This window comes from Theropithecus gelada, chromosome 20, assembly GCF_003255815.1.
Source record: "Theropithecus gelada isolate Dixy chromosome 20, Tgel_1.0, whole genome shotgun sequence".
Lineage (NCBI taxonomy): Eukaryota > Metazoa > Chordata > Mammalia > Primates > Cercopithecidae > Theropithecus > Theropithecus gelada.
In genome coordinates this window covers 15,049,315-15,064,827 of record NC_037688.1, presented here as the reverse complement: position 1 = coordinate 15,064,827, position 15,513 = coordinate 15,049,315, and the positions used below count along the sequence as shown (strand labels likewise).

Sequence of the window (15,513 nt, the reverse complement as noted above, 5' to 3'; positions counted from 1 at the left end):
GGCTGCCCCTCTCTAGGAGGCCAAGTCCACATAGGGTTCCTGAGCCTGCTCTCATTCCTGCCAAATTTCTGGCACCTGCTCCTTCCTCCCCTGTTCCCAATGTGTCAGCCTCCTAGTCATTCTGACCTGGAGCTCCCAACTAGCATCATCTATGACAGTGATGTCATATCCTGTCAGTGGCTACACCTGCCATACTTTCACACAGCTTCCCTTCACTGGCTTTCCATGGTACCCACCCTGACCCAAAGGTCCCCAGCAAGCAAGGTCATGGGAGGAGGGTCCATGCATGCTGGCTGCTCCTCAGAAGTTCCCAACAGAAGTGAGACCATTAGGGAACTAGTACCAGGCTCAGGAACCAGAATGACTGACCTCCAGTCCCATGATCTGCGGGACCTGGAACAAATTCTCCACTCCCACCCCAGGCCTCCCATTCCCTAGCTCTAAAAGGAGAGGATGCAGCAATAATGAACAAGTTTCATCTTCCATCCTGATTCATTTTCTTACTAGCTACTTCGTGTACTGTGTGGAAAACGATCCCAGTTTGAATCTGGGCTTGGCAGGTTGGAGTTCAGCAATTGATTAGCAATGTCTGTCGAGGATAAAGGAATGGGTAATAACTGCACCTATGCCGTTTGCTGTCCATTCCTAGATTTGATGATTTCTGGGTCCCTTCTAGCTTTGACACACTGAGCTTCCCAGGTTGGATGGAACCCTGGCTGACCTTCAGAGCCCCTCTCCAACCTTACCTGTCGTAGTCCTGAATGATCTGCCCAACAGCCCAGATGGCCGACAGATATTCGTTGGTGCCCATAGGGTTGATATAGTGCAAAGAGGAAGGGTCGAGGGGATTCCCGTTGGAGGCTGTAAAGTCTATTCCAACCTGCAGAGTGGAGAAAAAGGCCACCCAGTGGGGCCAGAGACCCCGGGACCCTATCCCACTCCCATGGAATAGGAGAGGTAGATGGGACATGGGAAGCCCACTCATCTCCCAGCCCTCCCCACAATATGATGGTCTGAAACCTAGAAACTGTCTGATTGTATCACTCCTCTGCTCTAATGCCATCTGTGGCTCTCTATTGCCCAAGCATAAAGTCCATTGCCTAGATGTGATGACATAAGACTAACGTACAGTCCCAGATTCCTTTTTCTCCTTACTATCCCTACCCACACATTCATCTGTTCCCATATGCAGGCATTTATTCATGAGCTTCCCTCTGCATGTAGTGCCAGGCTATCACTTCTCCCTGTTTAACTTTGCTCCATCTTCCAGGCCCAACTCAGATGCCACTGCTCCACTGCAACCTTCCCAGATAACCTCACCCTCAACCCAAGCCATCTCCCCTTTATGCCTCAGACCACCAAGGGGCCTGGGACCTGGGGTTGCCTGGTAGAGCAGTGCCAGTCTCCCTGGAGGAGCCTGGCCCAGGGCTGGGAACAGCAGACAAGGCACATGCTTCATAGGGACTCAGGGCTGATAGGCGGGCAGGGATTGGGGCTCTACCTGCTCTCTCAGCCCCAGAGAATCCCAGACTAATCCCTGGAGAAATGGCACAGAGGGGTGGGCAAGGACGACCCCTATCCAGCAGGGGAGGGTTAGAAGTAGGACCCAGGGGAAGATTTGGCTACATGGGAACTCAGTTCCTGTGGGGTAGGAGAGAAGGGGCCACCCATCCAAATCCTCGTATGGCTAGAGGGTCACTCCCCCAGGTCAGGGGCAGCATGTCTTAGTCCTTAAGGGACCCCTGCAGGGACATAGCCTAGAGCCTGGCACAAAGGAGGCAGTCAGTGTGAGTTTGCTGAATGAACAAACCCATGCAGGAGGTCCAGGAGGGCCTGGCCTCTCTGCAGGGGAGGGGGCAGTGGTGGGCAGCAGGGTCAGAGGTCAGCAAGGCCAGTCCTGTGACTTCATGGCATCCTGCGATGCCCTCCATCTCCCATTGGGATCTAGGGGTGGTGATGGGGAGCGGTGAGATAACATGGGGAGGTGGGCAGAGTGTGGCACCCCAGCAGCTTCCTCCCTTCTGGGACTGAGGCTCCCTTGGGGTGAGGAAGCAAAGCCAGGATGAATGGCCCAGAGTCTGTGGGGCGAAGACTGCAGGCCACAGGCAAGGTGGCAGCTCATTCTTCCAACGAGAAATGATGGAGCACCTACTGTGTGCCAAGTAATGTGTGATATGCTGGGGTTGAGTGGAAGCAAAATAAACAAAGTGCCCACACTTAAAGCACTCACGTCCAGTGCGACGATCAGGGAGAAGCAACAAATGCATATGAATCTTGGGGTGGCAAGTGCCCAGAAAATAGGAAAATATGGAGGGCCAGGCCCAGTGGCTCAAGCCTGTAATCCTGGCACTTTGGGAGGCCAAGGTGGGCAGATCACTTGAGCCCAGGAGTTTGAGACCAGCCTGGGCAACATAGCAAAACCTCATCTCTACAAAAAATGCAAAAATTAGCTGGGCGTGATGGCATGCACCTGTAATCCCAGCTACTCAGGAAGCTGAGGTGGGAGGATCAATTGAGCCCTGAAGGTGGAGGTTACAATGATCTGAGATCGTGCCACTGCATTCTAGACTAAGTGACAGAATGAGACGCTGTCTCAAAAAAAAAAAAAAAAAAAAAAAGGAAAAGTAAAGAAAGAAAATAGGAAGATATGACAGAAGAGCAGCAAGGCATTGAGGGAGGGAGGGCTCCCTGGAAGGTGACCTCCGTTACCTCCTCAGGCCTGAAAAATGGCAGCGGGGCAGCCATGCAAAGGTTCTGGGGAAGTGTTTCAGGCAGAGGGAACAGCAAATGCAGAAGGAACAGCAAATGCAAAGTTCTAAGACGAAGCAGAGCTTGGCGTGTTGGGCAAACAGAGGAACAGTGTGGTTGGAGCCCACTGAGCGAGGAGGAAGGAGACTGCAGATGAGGGAGGCAGCGATCGCTGAAGGCCTTGTGGCCAGTGAGGAGGAATTTGTTTTCTTCCACCTACAGAAGGAGGGTAGCCACCAGACTGAGAGCTGTGCACCTGTGCTCTGACCTGTAGCTAAGCCCCAGCTCAGGCCCATCCAGCGGGACCAGACAGCCCACTTAATGCCCTCCTCACTGGGCCAGACACACTCCTTGCCCCAGGGAAGTCCTTCCTGAAGTCTATCCTAAGTCCCTCTGGGTGCACTAGTGGCCCTAGTACAGCCAGGGCCAGGGAGGACCCTCACTGGGATGGGGGTGCAGAGGGAGCCAGAAGGGAGAGCCTTACGGTGAACATGAGCTGGCAGCCTCCCAGGATGTAGTCTAAGAAGGAGTAGTCTCGGTTTATCTGGAAGAAAGCAGATGAGTCAGTGGGCCCCCCTGACTTGGTCACACTCCCCGTGGGGGAATTGTTGCTCTATGTCCTGCAGCCTTAGTAGGGACAAGGAGGTCAAAAAAAGCTGATGGGCCTGATCTAATTACAACAGAACCCAAATCTCTCTATAACAAAGCCATCAGTGCAATGGCTCCTAATGGGTGGGGTACTCACAGAGACCCCCACATCCCACAGATACACAGACACATGCTGCTTCCAGGCAGGGTCCCAGGGCCCAGTGTCAGTTACCCGACATAGAGTGTCTCAATTTGTCACTGTTAGGTACTTACCTTCTCCTGGCCCTTATTAATCTACCTTTTTTACAAAGAGAAAGAGCAGGCCTCCAGCTCAAGGCCTTCCTCTAGAAGTTGATCAAGCCTTTAAGACTGTATTCGTTTTGATGGTCCCTGTCTCTTTTTGGCAAAGAAGCCAGACCTTTTAATTTTGGTAGAGTTCTAATAATTCCTTTCTAAATAAATGTATTTAAGGAAGGAAAGAAAAAAAAAAGAAAGAAAGAAAGAAAGAAAGAAAGAAAGAAAGAAAGAAAGAAAGAAAGAAAGAAAGCAAGCCAGCCAGCCAGCCAGCCAGGTATAGTGGCTCACGCCTGTAATCCCAGCAGTTTGCGAGGCCAAGGCAGGCAAATCACTTGAGGTCAGGAGTTCAAGACCAGCCTGGTCAACATAGCGAAAGCCCGTCTCTACTAAAAACACAAAAATCAGCCAGGTGTGGTGGTGCACCTGTAATCCTAGCTACTCGGGAGGCTGAGGCAGGATAATCCCTTGAACCCGGAAGGCGGAGGTTGCCGTGAGCCAAGATCACACCACTGCCCTTCAGCCTGGGTAACAGAATGAGACTCTGTCTCAAAAACAAAAACAAAAAACAATAATGCAGGGAAGAAAGGCTGATTCAAAAAAGTAAGTAAGGCAGGTGCCAGAAATTGTGAAAAGTGATGTGAATGATGGAAATTTCAGAAACAAGGACCATCCATCGCGAGGCTGCAACCTGACATCTTGACCTTTAACAGAGCGCTTTTGTGTCGCGACATCACTGAATGCTCGTGTAAACCCCAGCCAGACGAGGCTCCAAATAAGGTTGGGGTCTGGGATCCACCCATTGGTGGAGAGCAGCGGCCAGACTCCTGAGCTGTCAGGCCCTGAGCCCAGGGCTCTTGCTGTCCTGCCCCAGGCTGCCTTCCTTAATGTTCTGCCAGATCCAGCAGTTATTTGCCCACCAGGTCTCCTGGCCCCCGCCCACAGCCTGGCCACTGCTGACATGAACTTCATTGCCTTTCTGGGCCTCAGTGGCCCTGGTTGTACCATGGGAGTCACAGTGACATTGATGCCAGCGAGGACAGGGTGCCCCCACCCAATGTCCTCTGCCCCTTGCAAGACCACCATGGGTGGTAGCGGCTTGCAATGACAATTCTCCCACCAGGACAGGCCCTGGAAGGTCAGCCCATGCCTTCTTCGTCCTCCACACAGGAATATGAGAGAAGAGTAACCCCGGATATGCTCTGCCTCATGAATATCTCCATTCCACAGATGAGGAGACTGAGGCCCAGTGAGGTGAAGCTCAGAAGGCCACAGGGCCAGGATGTGGCAGAGCTGGGATTTGAACACAGGCCTCACTGGCTCCAGACCCAATGCCCTGTCTTTCCCTTCTGTGTGGCCTGACACCTGGCCCCTGGCTCAGGCTTGCCCGCACCGGCTCACCTTGCAGGATCGCAGAATAATGATGCCCGAGTTCTTATAGTTCTTCTTCTTCCTCTGCTTCTTGGGGTTGATGCACTCGAACTCCAGCTGGGCAACGCAGAAGAAAGAGACACTCAACTCAGGGCTTCTTTGTTCTTTGGGGACAGATCCTCCTTGTTGGCCCTATAATCCTTTCCCCAGGCTTGACAACAGGGGCAGTATGCTTCCTCCAGGGAGCCTTCCGGGATGTCCACACCCAAAATTGGCAGCAGGATCAGCATCTGACTCCCTCCTCCCTAGATAACGCATCCCCATCCTGTCCAGCTGAGGGCCCAACATCATGGGATGATGGACAGCTCCTGACTGCTCACTGTGTGCTGGGCACTTCACCCTCATCATCTCATCAATCCCCACCCAAATCCTCTGTCCCCACTGACAGATGGAGAAACTGAGTCTTAGACTGAATGCCTTGCTCAAGGTCATGCAGCCAGAAGGGGGATCTGAGCCCCAGGCTGCTTGACCCAAGACCCGGTGCCCCTTCCCCAAGCCCTGCTGAGGTCTTGGGGTTATAGTACACATGCCCATCTCACCGGGATGCTGTCTCGAGCCTCACACATCTGTGACACTGAGGTCTGGAACTCGCCGATGAAGTCATGGCCCCCGTCATTGTCATAGTCGTAGCACATGACCTGGGGTGGGTTCAGCATGGTCACCCCAGAGCTGTCCCCCAAGAGGAGCTCTCCAGCCCCTCTCAACTTCCCAAGCAAACCCTCTGTCTTCTGTTTGGGTAGTGCCTCCCCTCAGCATCTGCCTAGCTGGCCTGGGTAGCTCCTGAACTGCCTCCTACAGGAAGCCTTCTGTGATTGCTGGGAAAAGAAGATGTGTCTGCCCCAATGATGGAGGCTGTACCCTCTAGTGCAGGCAACTCCACTCCTTACACACTTGGCAATTGGCTTCCCCTCTGTCTCGGGTTGTGACTCACCCAGCTTATGGCCTGGGGCCCTCTCTAGACATATTTTTTTCTGAGATGGGCACAGAAATCACAGCTCTATATGCTGTCTAACTGAGCTGCCATGGCCCTCCTAGGAGGAAAGCAAGGATTATTGTTCCCATCCCACTGATGGGTAAACTGAGGCCCTGAAAGAGAAGTAACTGACCAAAGTCTCGCAGCAACAGTAGCAGACCCAGTACTAGAACCCAAGATTCCTGGTATCCTACTTGGGAACCCCTGTCCTGACCTAGCTGTCTCCTCAACCCCATCTGCTCTAAGACCCAGCCCCTGGGGACCAAGAAATTTTATTTATTTGATTTGATTTTATAATTTTTTTTTTTTTTTTTTTGAGAAGGAATCTTGCTCTGTCACCCATGCTGGAGTGCAGTGGCTCCATCTGGACTCACTGCAAACTCTGCCTCCCGCGTTCAAGCAATTCTCCTGCCTCAGGCTCCTGAGTAGCTGGGATTACAGGTGTGCACCGCCATGCTTGGCTGTTTTGTATTTTTAGCAGAGATGGGGTTTCCCGTGTGGGCCAGGCTGGTCTTGGACTCCTGACCTCCAGTGATCTGCCCGCCTCAACCTCCCAAAGTGCTGGGATTACAGGCAAGAGCCACTGCACCCGGCCAGAGGACTGAGAGCTTTTAGAGAGACTGGTAATCACTGTCCTTACCATGCCACATTTGATCATTTCCAAGGTGTTTCCCTAGCTAGCAGCTCCGCAGCCCTCTGGGGAGGGCAAGACAGTTTTGGAGAGGGGCTCAAAGGTGGGGGCCTGCCTGGGTACTTCAGGGCATCAGATAGATCCAGGATGAGGACCCAGTCTCCAGTCCTCCCTCCTCCAAAGATGGGGGTTCGTTCCATTTGTATGAGAAAGAGCTTTCTACAAGGCATCCCCGGGAGCCTCAGATAGACAGGGAGGCTGGAGCTGGCAGGGTGGGGTGCAGGGTCCCCGGAGCCCCCCTCACCTGGATGGGTTTCTCCATGTCCCCATCACACAGGGACACCAAGGGCACTGTGAATGGCTTCCACACAGGGTCCAGTGTGTACTTGATCACCTGTGGGAGAGAGAGGGGTGTGGTGAGCTCAGGCCCTGGGCAGCAGTGCTCTGGGGTTGGGTCAGCCCAATAGGAACAGGGTGACAAAATGGAGACCCACAGCTACACTTTCAGAGACGGAAGCGAGCATCCCTGGGAAATCAAAGACCAATTTCAGGAAGCAAGTCCCTCAGGTGCCACTGTGGGTCTTCCTGCACACTGCGCAGCTGTGACCGCACTGCCCTGTTCAGAGCTGTGGAGGGGCTGGACTGCAGGCCCACTGCTTAGAGACCCCTGGGCCCCCACATACCCACCTCAGTCCTGTGGACCAGCATCCACTTGCCATCATCTCCTGGCTTATAAAACTCCAGAAAGGGGTCTGACTTCCCAAAGAGGTCCTGGGAGAAATGGGAGGATGCAGGTCAGAGAGGCACAGCCCTGCCAGGTGCAGGCAGATGGGGGTGTGGCCCCGCTGCCTCCCCAGCTGGGTGTCAGGGTGGCAGCTGTGGGCAGAGCCAGCCTGGCCCCCTCCCCTCAGCCTCTGCAAGGCTCAGCAAGAGGCCCAGGGCAGCTGCAGCCCCCTGGGATCAACCAGGTCCCCCAGCAGAAATCCACCACCCTGAGGCTGTCAGAGCTTGTGCTCAGAGACCCCCAAGACCTACACCCTGTGTGAGTCAGAACTCCAGCACTTTAGATGGGCCAGGACTTCAAGAGGGCGCCTGTTCCCAAGGTAGGGTGAGGCCCCCAGCAGGATGTCATTTAAATCTATTTTATTGGGAATGTGAAAACTATCCTGAAACTATCCTGCACATGACATAAGGAATATCATGGCCTTTAAAAAATCATTTAAGGTTTAAAAAGGGCCACTTTTTGTATGTGACTCTATCTATCTATCTATCTATCTATCTATCTATCTATCTATCTATCCATCCATCCATCTATCTATCTATCTATCTTTCCTTCCATCCATCCATCCATCCATCCACCCATCCACCCACCCACCCATCCACCCACCCATCTATAGGGTCTCACTATATTGCCCAGGCCTCAAATTCCTGGCCTCAAGTGATTCTCCTGCTTCAGCTTCCCAAGTAGCTGGGATTACAGGTGTGAGCCACTGTACCTGGCAAGTGTTACTTTAAAGAGGTTATATTCAAGTGAGGGAGACAGAAAATAAAATAAGAAAGTATGGGCTAGGCACGGTGGCTCACGCCTATAATCCCAGCACTTTGGGAGGCTGAGGCGGGTGGATCACAAGGTCAGGAGAGCAAGACCATCCTGGCTAACATGGTGAAACTCCGTCTCTACTTAAAAAAAAGAAAAAAAAAAAAATTAGCTGGGCATGGTGGCAGGCGCCTGTAGTCCCAGCTATTTGGGAGGCTGAGGCAGGAGAATGGCGTGAACCCGGGAGGCGGAGCTTGCAGTGAGCTGAGATCACGCCACTGCACTCCAGCCTGAGCGACAGAGTGAGACTCGGTCTCAAAAAAAGAAAAAGAAAAGAAAGTATGCTAGACAGCAGTAAGTATTAAGGAGACAAGCAGGAGAGGGTGGGAAATCAAAGACCAATTTCAGGGAAGGCCTCGTTGAGGAGGTGATGTGGGAGCAAAGGCTTGATGGAGGTGAGAGAGTACCGTGTGAAAATTCAAGGAAGAGAGCATCCCAGGCAGAGGGAACAGCAAGTGCAAAGCTCCTGAGGGAGGAGAGTGTCTCATTTAATTCACGGACAAGGGGCTAGATTTGGCTGAAGCAGAGTGAAGTGCGGGGAGAAGGGGTGAGGTCGGGGAGTCGGGGCACTGGGGACACATCAGGTAAGGCCCCATTGGGTAAGGACCCTGGCATGCACTTACACTATGTGAGATGGGGATGCCCCGATGAGCAGGTTTCCAGCTGCGTTTTGAATACCCCTAAGGGATGGAACACTCACTACCTCAGAGGTGAAGGAGTCCTAATCTGGAGTGGCCAGGAGGGCCCTGTGCTGGATGAGTCCCTGGAATGTGATGGAGGTGGTGGCCCGGGGCCCCGGAGTGAGGCCACACAGCCCTGGGGCTGGTGGGGGTTTACTGTTCCCCTTGGGAGCCCCTCCTCTGCCCGCCTTACCTTCTTGTCCAGCCTCCTGCCCGCCAGGCTCAGCGTGATGATGCGGTTGTCAGATAGCTCCTGGGCAGCAATCTGTAAGGCCAGGGACATGAGGGGCTCCTCAGACTCCCCCAGCCTCCTGCCAGGCAGGATGGCACAGGGTGCCCCAGGAGCAATCCTCCAGGGTTAGGAGGGGGAAGGGAGGGGCAGTGCCAGGTGATCTTGGACAAATCTCTTGTTTTCCCCACACCTCAGTTTCCATCTTCTGGAAAATGGGGGAAATAACCCATCTGGAGATGAGGAATCAGGAAGTGGATCTATGCAAATCCGCAGGGCCCATGGGGTGGTGGGGGAAGATGAAGCAGACACCGGGGGTGGTCTTGAGTCCCAGGGAGAGGTTCTGGGCCAGAGAGCAGCATGACTGGCCTCCTCCTGCCTCTACTGCAGCCACAAAGAGCACAGCTTCCTCAGAATACCAAGGTGTCAGCATCACAGCCACATCATTGTGCAGCTAGGGAAACTGAGGCCCAGGGGAGAAACTGAGTCCCATCAGTTCACACTGGTCATCTGTCCTATATGCATTCCCCATCAGCTATGGTTCCCTGACCCCAGCTCAGCCAGTGATGGCCTAGCTGGGTGACTTCAAGACTGCTGAGGCCCTCTCTAGGCCTCTCTCCCTCCCCTGCTGCCCACAGCAACACAAGTGGGCTGGGGCCTCTCGCTGGGGCCTCCTCTCCTCTCCTGCCTCTAGGATGGCCTCACCCAACACAAGGCATCCGGCCCTCTGGATCCACAGACAGAGGCCAGCCAGGTTGCCCGTTCTCCCCTGCCATCCTCCCACTGGGACTTGCTCAACAACCCTATAGGGTAGGTCCTATTATCACCCCCATTTCCCAGGGGAGGGGACGGAGGCCTAGAGTGGAACTGCCAGAAATGCTGGAGGTGATGGCATACCCGGCTGAGTGGGGTCTGTCTGGGATGGCTTCTAGGTGGAGGGAAGCTGCCTTGTGAAGGTATTCATTCATTCATTCATTCATTCATTCATTTAGAGATGGGGTCTCGCTCTCTTGCCCAGGCTGGAGGGCAGTAGCATGATCATAACCCACTGCAGCCTAAACTCTTGGCCTTAAGGGATCCTCCTGCCTCAGCCTTCCAAGTAGTAGTACTACAGGTGCAAGCCATGTACCTGGCCTGGAGAGGCATTTAGATGGGGCAGTTAGAACACCAAGAGGCGGGGGGAGGTTGTTTGGGAGGTGGCGACCCATGGGGCAGGAACACAGCAAGAGCCTGGGGTATGTTCAGGCTATGCTAAGAATTCATAGCATTTGAATTTGAACTTTGAACACAGGGCATTTAAGTGAAGGAGATTAAACACCAAGGCAGGAGAGCCAGGCAGGGTCTGAGGGGTTCTTCACAGCCTTGAACCGAAGGGTTGGTCAGGCAGTGGGGAGCCCTGGGAGGTTCCAGGGCAGGGGAGTAACGCACCGGAACACACAAAGGCATGGCTTCTCCCTCCAGCCTGGCCGGCTCCCCAGGCATTACATGGGCTCAGAAGCCAGCCAGACAACCCAGGGGACGATCTCGCTAGCTCAGCTGCCCGAGGGAACTTCTTCTCTGGGCCTCAGGGGTGCCCTGGCTTTTGGGAGTCTTTGGGGACCAAGCAGCTCATTCCTGCGAAGGGCCTCCGCATCGCAGGGGGAATTGCTGCGCATCGCGGGAATCCTTGCGCATTGCAGGTATCATTGCGCGTCGCAGCCACAGGCAGGGCACTGATGGGCAAGGCATTTCTGAACGACCCCCAGGGGAGGGCAGACAGGGGCCAGTGCAGGGAGGGGGCTGCTGGCACGGCTCTGGAGGCCTCCCCAGCTTGTCAGCCCCCAGTGCATCATTTGTGGAGCCAGGAGCCGGTTGCTAAGAGACCTGTTGCTAAGTTGTAAGTTGGGCCTTTTTACTCCAAACAAAGCTGGTGATTATCTGCCAGGGAAGCGGCCCATTGATGGGGGAGGGTGTGGAGTGGGGGTGGAGGGGGTGCGGAGAGCCGGGAGGGGACTGGTACCGTAATCAAGCCCTTCCCGGCAGGCTTGTCATTCAGCAGCAGCAGAGGCCTAGTGATCTTCTTGCTGGAGACAATCTAGAGGAGAGAGGAGAAAGGGCGCTCAGTGAGGAAGTGGGGGAAGCCCCGGGAGGAAAAATCCTCCACCGGCTCCACTCGGCAGGGCTGCCTCCCGTCCTGGGCTGGCTGGTGACCTGCCTGAACGTCACTGTCACCCTGGGAGGTGGACAGCAGCCAATCTGGGCAGTGAGGAGCCTGAGGCCCAGAGAGGGTCAGAGACCTGCCTGAGGTCTCCGGCTGCAGTTGGACTCCCACTGCCCGGTTTGCCCCTAGGAAAAGGCATTTTGGAGACAACTGTGGGAGGTTAGCCTCCAACTCCCTTCTCCAGAGGCATTCCACAGACCCCATCTGCCTCAGGATATGATCTCTGATGGAGAGTCAAGCTCTGATTCTATGTATTTTCCTTTATTTTTCTTTTGAGACAGGTCTTGATCACGGCTCACTGCAGCCTCAATCTCCTGGGCTCAAGCGATCCTCCCACCTCAGCCTCCTGGGTAGCTGGGACTACAGGCATGCGCCACCACGCCTGGCTAACTTTTTTTTTTGGTAGAGACAAGGGCTCATTATGTTGCCCAGGCTGGTCTCGAACTCCAGCCTCAAGCGATCCTCCTGCCTTGGCCTCCCAAAGTGCTGGGATTACAGGCATGAGCTATAGAGCCCAGCCAACTCTATGTATTTTTATTGGTTTGAATAGGTAATACACTTACACAGGGTGCAATAATCAAAACGACAGAGAGGAAAAGTGAGCCACATTGAAAAGTCGCCCTCCCACCTGTGTCTGCCCACTGCACTCAGGGGCCAGCATGGTTCATGTTTCCTGGGTGCAGTGTGAGTGTCATCCTGTGCAGCGGGGAGCACACACCAGAATGATCTAGTCCTGCTCCTGCGGGGGTAGTTCTTCTCCCCAGATCCATGCACCTGCTCTGTGCCCTGGGACTGTGCCACCTGGCTCTTTTGTCCTTTGACTTTCAGAGGTTCAGCCAGTCGAGGGGACAGGCAAGAGATGGGAGAGCAGGTGGCATGAGCAGTGGGGGCCCCGGTTTGATGGGAGCTTCTTCATTACTCTGGCTTCTGCCTAAGTTGCAGTCCAGAGGCCTCCCTCTATGGGCCACAGGTCTCACCAGGCCCTGGCAATGCCACTTCCTCACCCTGCCTTCCTTCCAAGTAAAGGTGGTCAGCTTTCCTCTGGGGCCAAGCCCTGGGTTGGTTTCCCCATCCCTTGTCAGTTCCCTGCCCTGTCCACAAGCCCTTAAGCTCTCTTCTCAGTTACACCACAGGGTAGGGACCCTGACTACTGTACCCTGCTTCTTACACAAAAAGTAGACATCACAACCACGGCAGTCACTTGCTTTCTACATGGTCACCATCTCCTGGGAGGCCCCGGGAATTTCAGTCTCTACTAGGACCCTTCAAAGCATTTTCCATTTCATTCCCTCATCAACAGTTTAGGCTGGGCAGAGCAGTCATCATAATCCCCAAGGGAAATGTGGGGAAACTGAGGCCCAGAGGGGGATGGGAGCTTGCCCAAGGGCATACAGCCATAAGGAATGATTGAGACTTGTGTCAGGGGTGCCTAGCCCTGCTTGCTCCCGGCCTCCAGGAGCTTACCAAGGACTGAGATGGATGGGGAAGTGTGGCCCAGAGAGGGAAAGGAAGTTGCTCAAGGTCACACAGTGAGTCTGCCATAAAGCGGGACTACTATGGACGTCTTGGTTGCTGGTCAGATGCTCCTATCCCGGGAGGTCAAGACCACACCTGATTACATCTAACAATCAGAATCCCTGGCCACCTGGGGCCCCGGTCTCTTTGGCTGCCCCCCGAGATGGGAGCTCTTCAGCCCGGCCTCAAACCCGCCAAGCCTGTTCCCCACTCTGCATCTGCACTTTGGGACCTACCCAGGAAGGTGGGGCTATGGAAAGACAGGGCGAGAAGAGACTTTCTGAGGGGCTGTCCAGTCTTTGGGCCCCTGCTCCCCCACCCAGGAGGGCCCAGCTCACCGTGCCCAGGCTGCAGGAGAACTGGCCCAGGAAGTCATGCTCATCCAGCCGCATACTGGACTTGTCCTGGTCAAAAAGCGCGAACTTGAGCTTTTGTACCTCCTCAAAGTGATAGTCAAGCACGAACTTCTTGGAGAAGGCGGGGTTGAGGTTGTTGATCGCGGTTTCTGTCCTGTCGTACTAGCAGAGGGGCAGGGAAATGGAAGTCAGAGTGAAGGCAGCTGGTCCAAGCCCTCGCAGGCTGCTGGAAATCATTCTGCTAACTTGTACAACGCCTACTCTGTGCCAGGCTCTCGTGGCCATGGTCTGTGACTCACTACCCTCAGCTCACAGACGAGGACGCTGAAGCACAGAGAGGTTAAGTGACTTCCCCAAGGTTGGACAGCAGGGCCGAGATTTGAAACCGAGGTCTGACTCTACTACCCACACTCTTAATTCTTCGGTCCTGGTTCTATACCCAGGTGCCAGGGTAAGGGCTCGGGCCCTGCCCTGTCTGGGTAAGAGATGGAGGACACAAGGCCCTTTCCCCACCTTTGCCTCAGTTTCCACCTCTGTAAAGGGAAAGGATTTGACTACCTGTGGTTTTCACTTTTTATTTTGGGAAAACCCCTTTTTCAAACCACATTTTACATGGAAACTGAGAAAGGAAACAAAAAGAAGGGAGGATTCTTGGGGGGAGGTGGGGTCAGGGACTCCCCACGGGGGTGCAGGGAGATGTTTGTGTCTTGTATAGAATCCTGACACTGTGCAGCCCAACACCCCACCTACTGTGGATACCAAAGCCTGGCTGAGGACAGGTCAGCAGTGGCACTGGGACAGGAAACCCGCCTCCTGGCCTCTGGATGCTGAGGCCCCAAACTGCGGAGTCTGGGTGACAGTCTATTTTGGGGCCCAGGCTGTGTTGACTTTTCCTCCCACCCAGTCCATTTCCAAGGGCCAGAGCAGCAGGCACTGAGGAAGTCTTGGCCCTGGGCTATTTTTAGCCAGGGTGGCTGGCCTGGGTGGGGGCAGAGGTTGTCAGGGAGGGTGGGGGGTGTGCCATGAGTCAGGGGGATGCCACTCCCTGAGGGGCACTCAGAGGTTCTAGAGACCTGGCAGAGGGGAACTGTGCCCCCAGACACGCCTCTCACAGGCCTGGGGCTCCCCCAGGAGTCCTCAGCTGGCCCCATGTCCCACCTCCCACTTCCAGTTATACCATCAGCACGCTGGGTGACACGAAAAAGTCCCTCCCCACTCTGGGGCCCCTGTATCCCCCTCTGTAAAGTGGGTCAACAATCCCACACTGTTTTCTTGGCATCACAAGAAGGAGCCAACATCCATGGGAACTCTTTGTAAACCACAGTATGTTCAGGTGAACTCCCACCGTGGCCTAGTTAAATATCCATTAGAAAGTACACACATCTTTTGGGAAATATACATGCATATAAAGCCATCTGGAAGGCTGGATACCAAACTGTTAACAATGGTTCTGTATGACAGGTGGGTTCCCAACAATTTTGATTTTCTCCTTTGGGTTTATCTGGATTCTCTACATTTACTCCAATAGTTTCCTTCTGCAAAAGCAAAGTTTTAAAACCCGAAGGTCTTCACAGCTTAGGTTTCTCAACATCCTTCCTCAAGCTGCAACTCTTTCCAACCTTCAAGCCAAAGTCTGCCAGCTCAGAAGTCTTTGCCTGGGGCACCATTAATATCTCCAGATCTGGGCCTTCCAAGGGAGTCAGCAGAAAAAAATATATAATAATTTCACAGATGAGGAGACAGGTTCAGAAAGGGACAGCCACTTGCTTAAGGCCACACAGCAGGGAGTAGCATCACTGGGCCTTGGACCAGCTCCCAAAGCCTGAGCTCACTGTTTCTCTGTTTCTTACTGACCATGTGTTCATTTAGAAATAATAGGGAAAGGTTATTTAAAAGTGGAAGCAAACATTTTGTAAAACTATAAAATTTTAACTATATAACAATTTATAACAAGATGGGGTGTGGTGGTTCATGCCTGTAATCCCAGCACTTTGGGAGGCTGAGGCGGGTGGATTGCTTGAGGTCAGGAGTTCAAGACCAGCCTGGCCAACATGATGAAACCCCATGTCTCTACTAAAAATACAAAAATTAGCTGGGCGTGGTGGTGCACACCTGTAGCCCCAGCTACTCGGGAGGCTGAGGCAGGAGAATCGCTTGAGCTGGGAGGCAGAGGTTGCAGTGAGCTGAGATCTCACCACTGCACTTCAGCCTGGGGGACAGAGAGAGATTCCGTCTCAAAAAAAAAAAAAAAAAAAAAAAAAAGAGATATCA

The 15,513-nt window shown here is 53.8% G+C and overlaps 1 protein-coding gene across 2 annotated transcripts in view; it reads right to left on the bottom strand.

Annotated features, from left to right (window-relative positions):
• CPNE2 (copine 2) overlaps positions 1 to 15,513 on the bottom strand; it is a 55,601-nt gene that overhangs the window by 21,128 nt on the left and 18,960 nt on the right. For both annotated transcript variants that reach the window (XM_025371241.1, XM_025371240.1), the window contains 9 exons: positions 13,225 to 13,404; positions 11,171 to 11,245; positions 9,136 to 9,207; positions 7,353 to 7,436; positions 6,970 to 7,059; positions 5,601 to 5,699; positions 5,032 to 5,118; positions 3,233 to 3,292; positions 747 to 880 (listed from right to left, as the gene is read on the bottom strand). In XM_025371241.1, the coding sequence (XP_025227026.1) occupies positions 747 to 880; positions 3,233 to 3,292; positions 5,032 to 5,118; positions 5,601 to 5,699; positions 6,970 to 7,059; positions 7,353 to 7,436; positions 9,136 to 9,207; positions 11,171 to 11,245; positions 13,225 to 13,404 (881 nt within the window). The remainder of the gene's footprint in view (positions 1 to 746; positions 881 to 3,232; positions 3,293 to 5,031; positions 5,119 to 5,600; positions 5,700 to 6,969; positions 7,060 to 7,352; positions 7,437 to 9,135; positions 9,208 to 11,170; positions 11,246 to 13,224; positions 13,405 to 15,513) is intronic.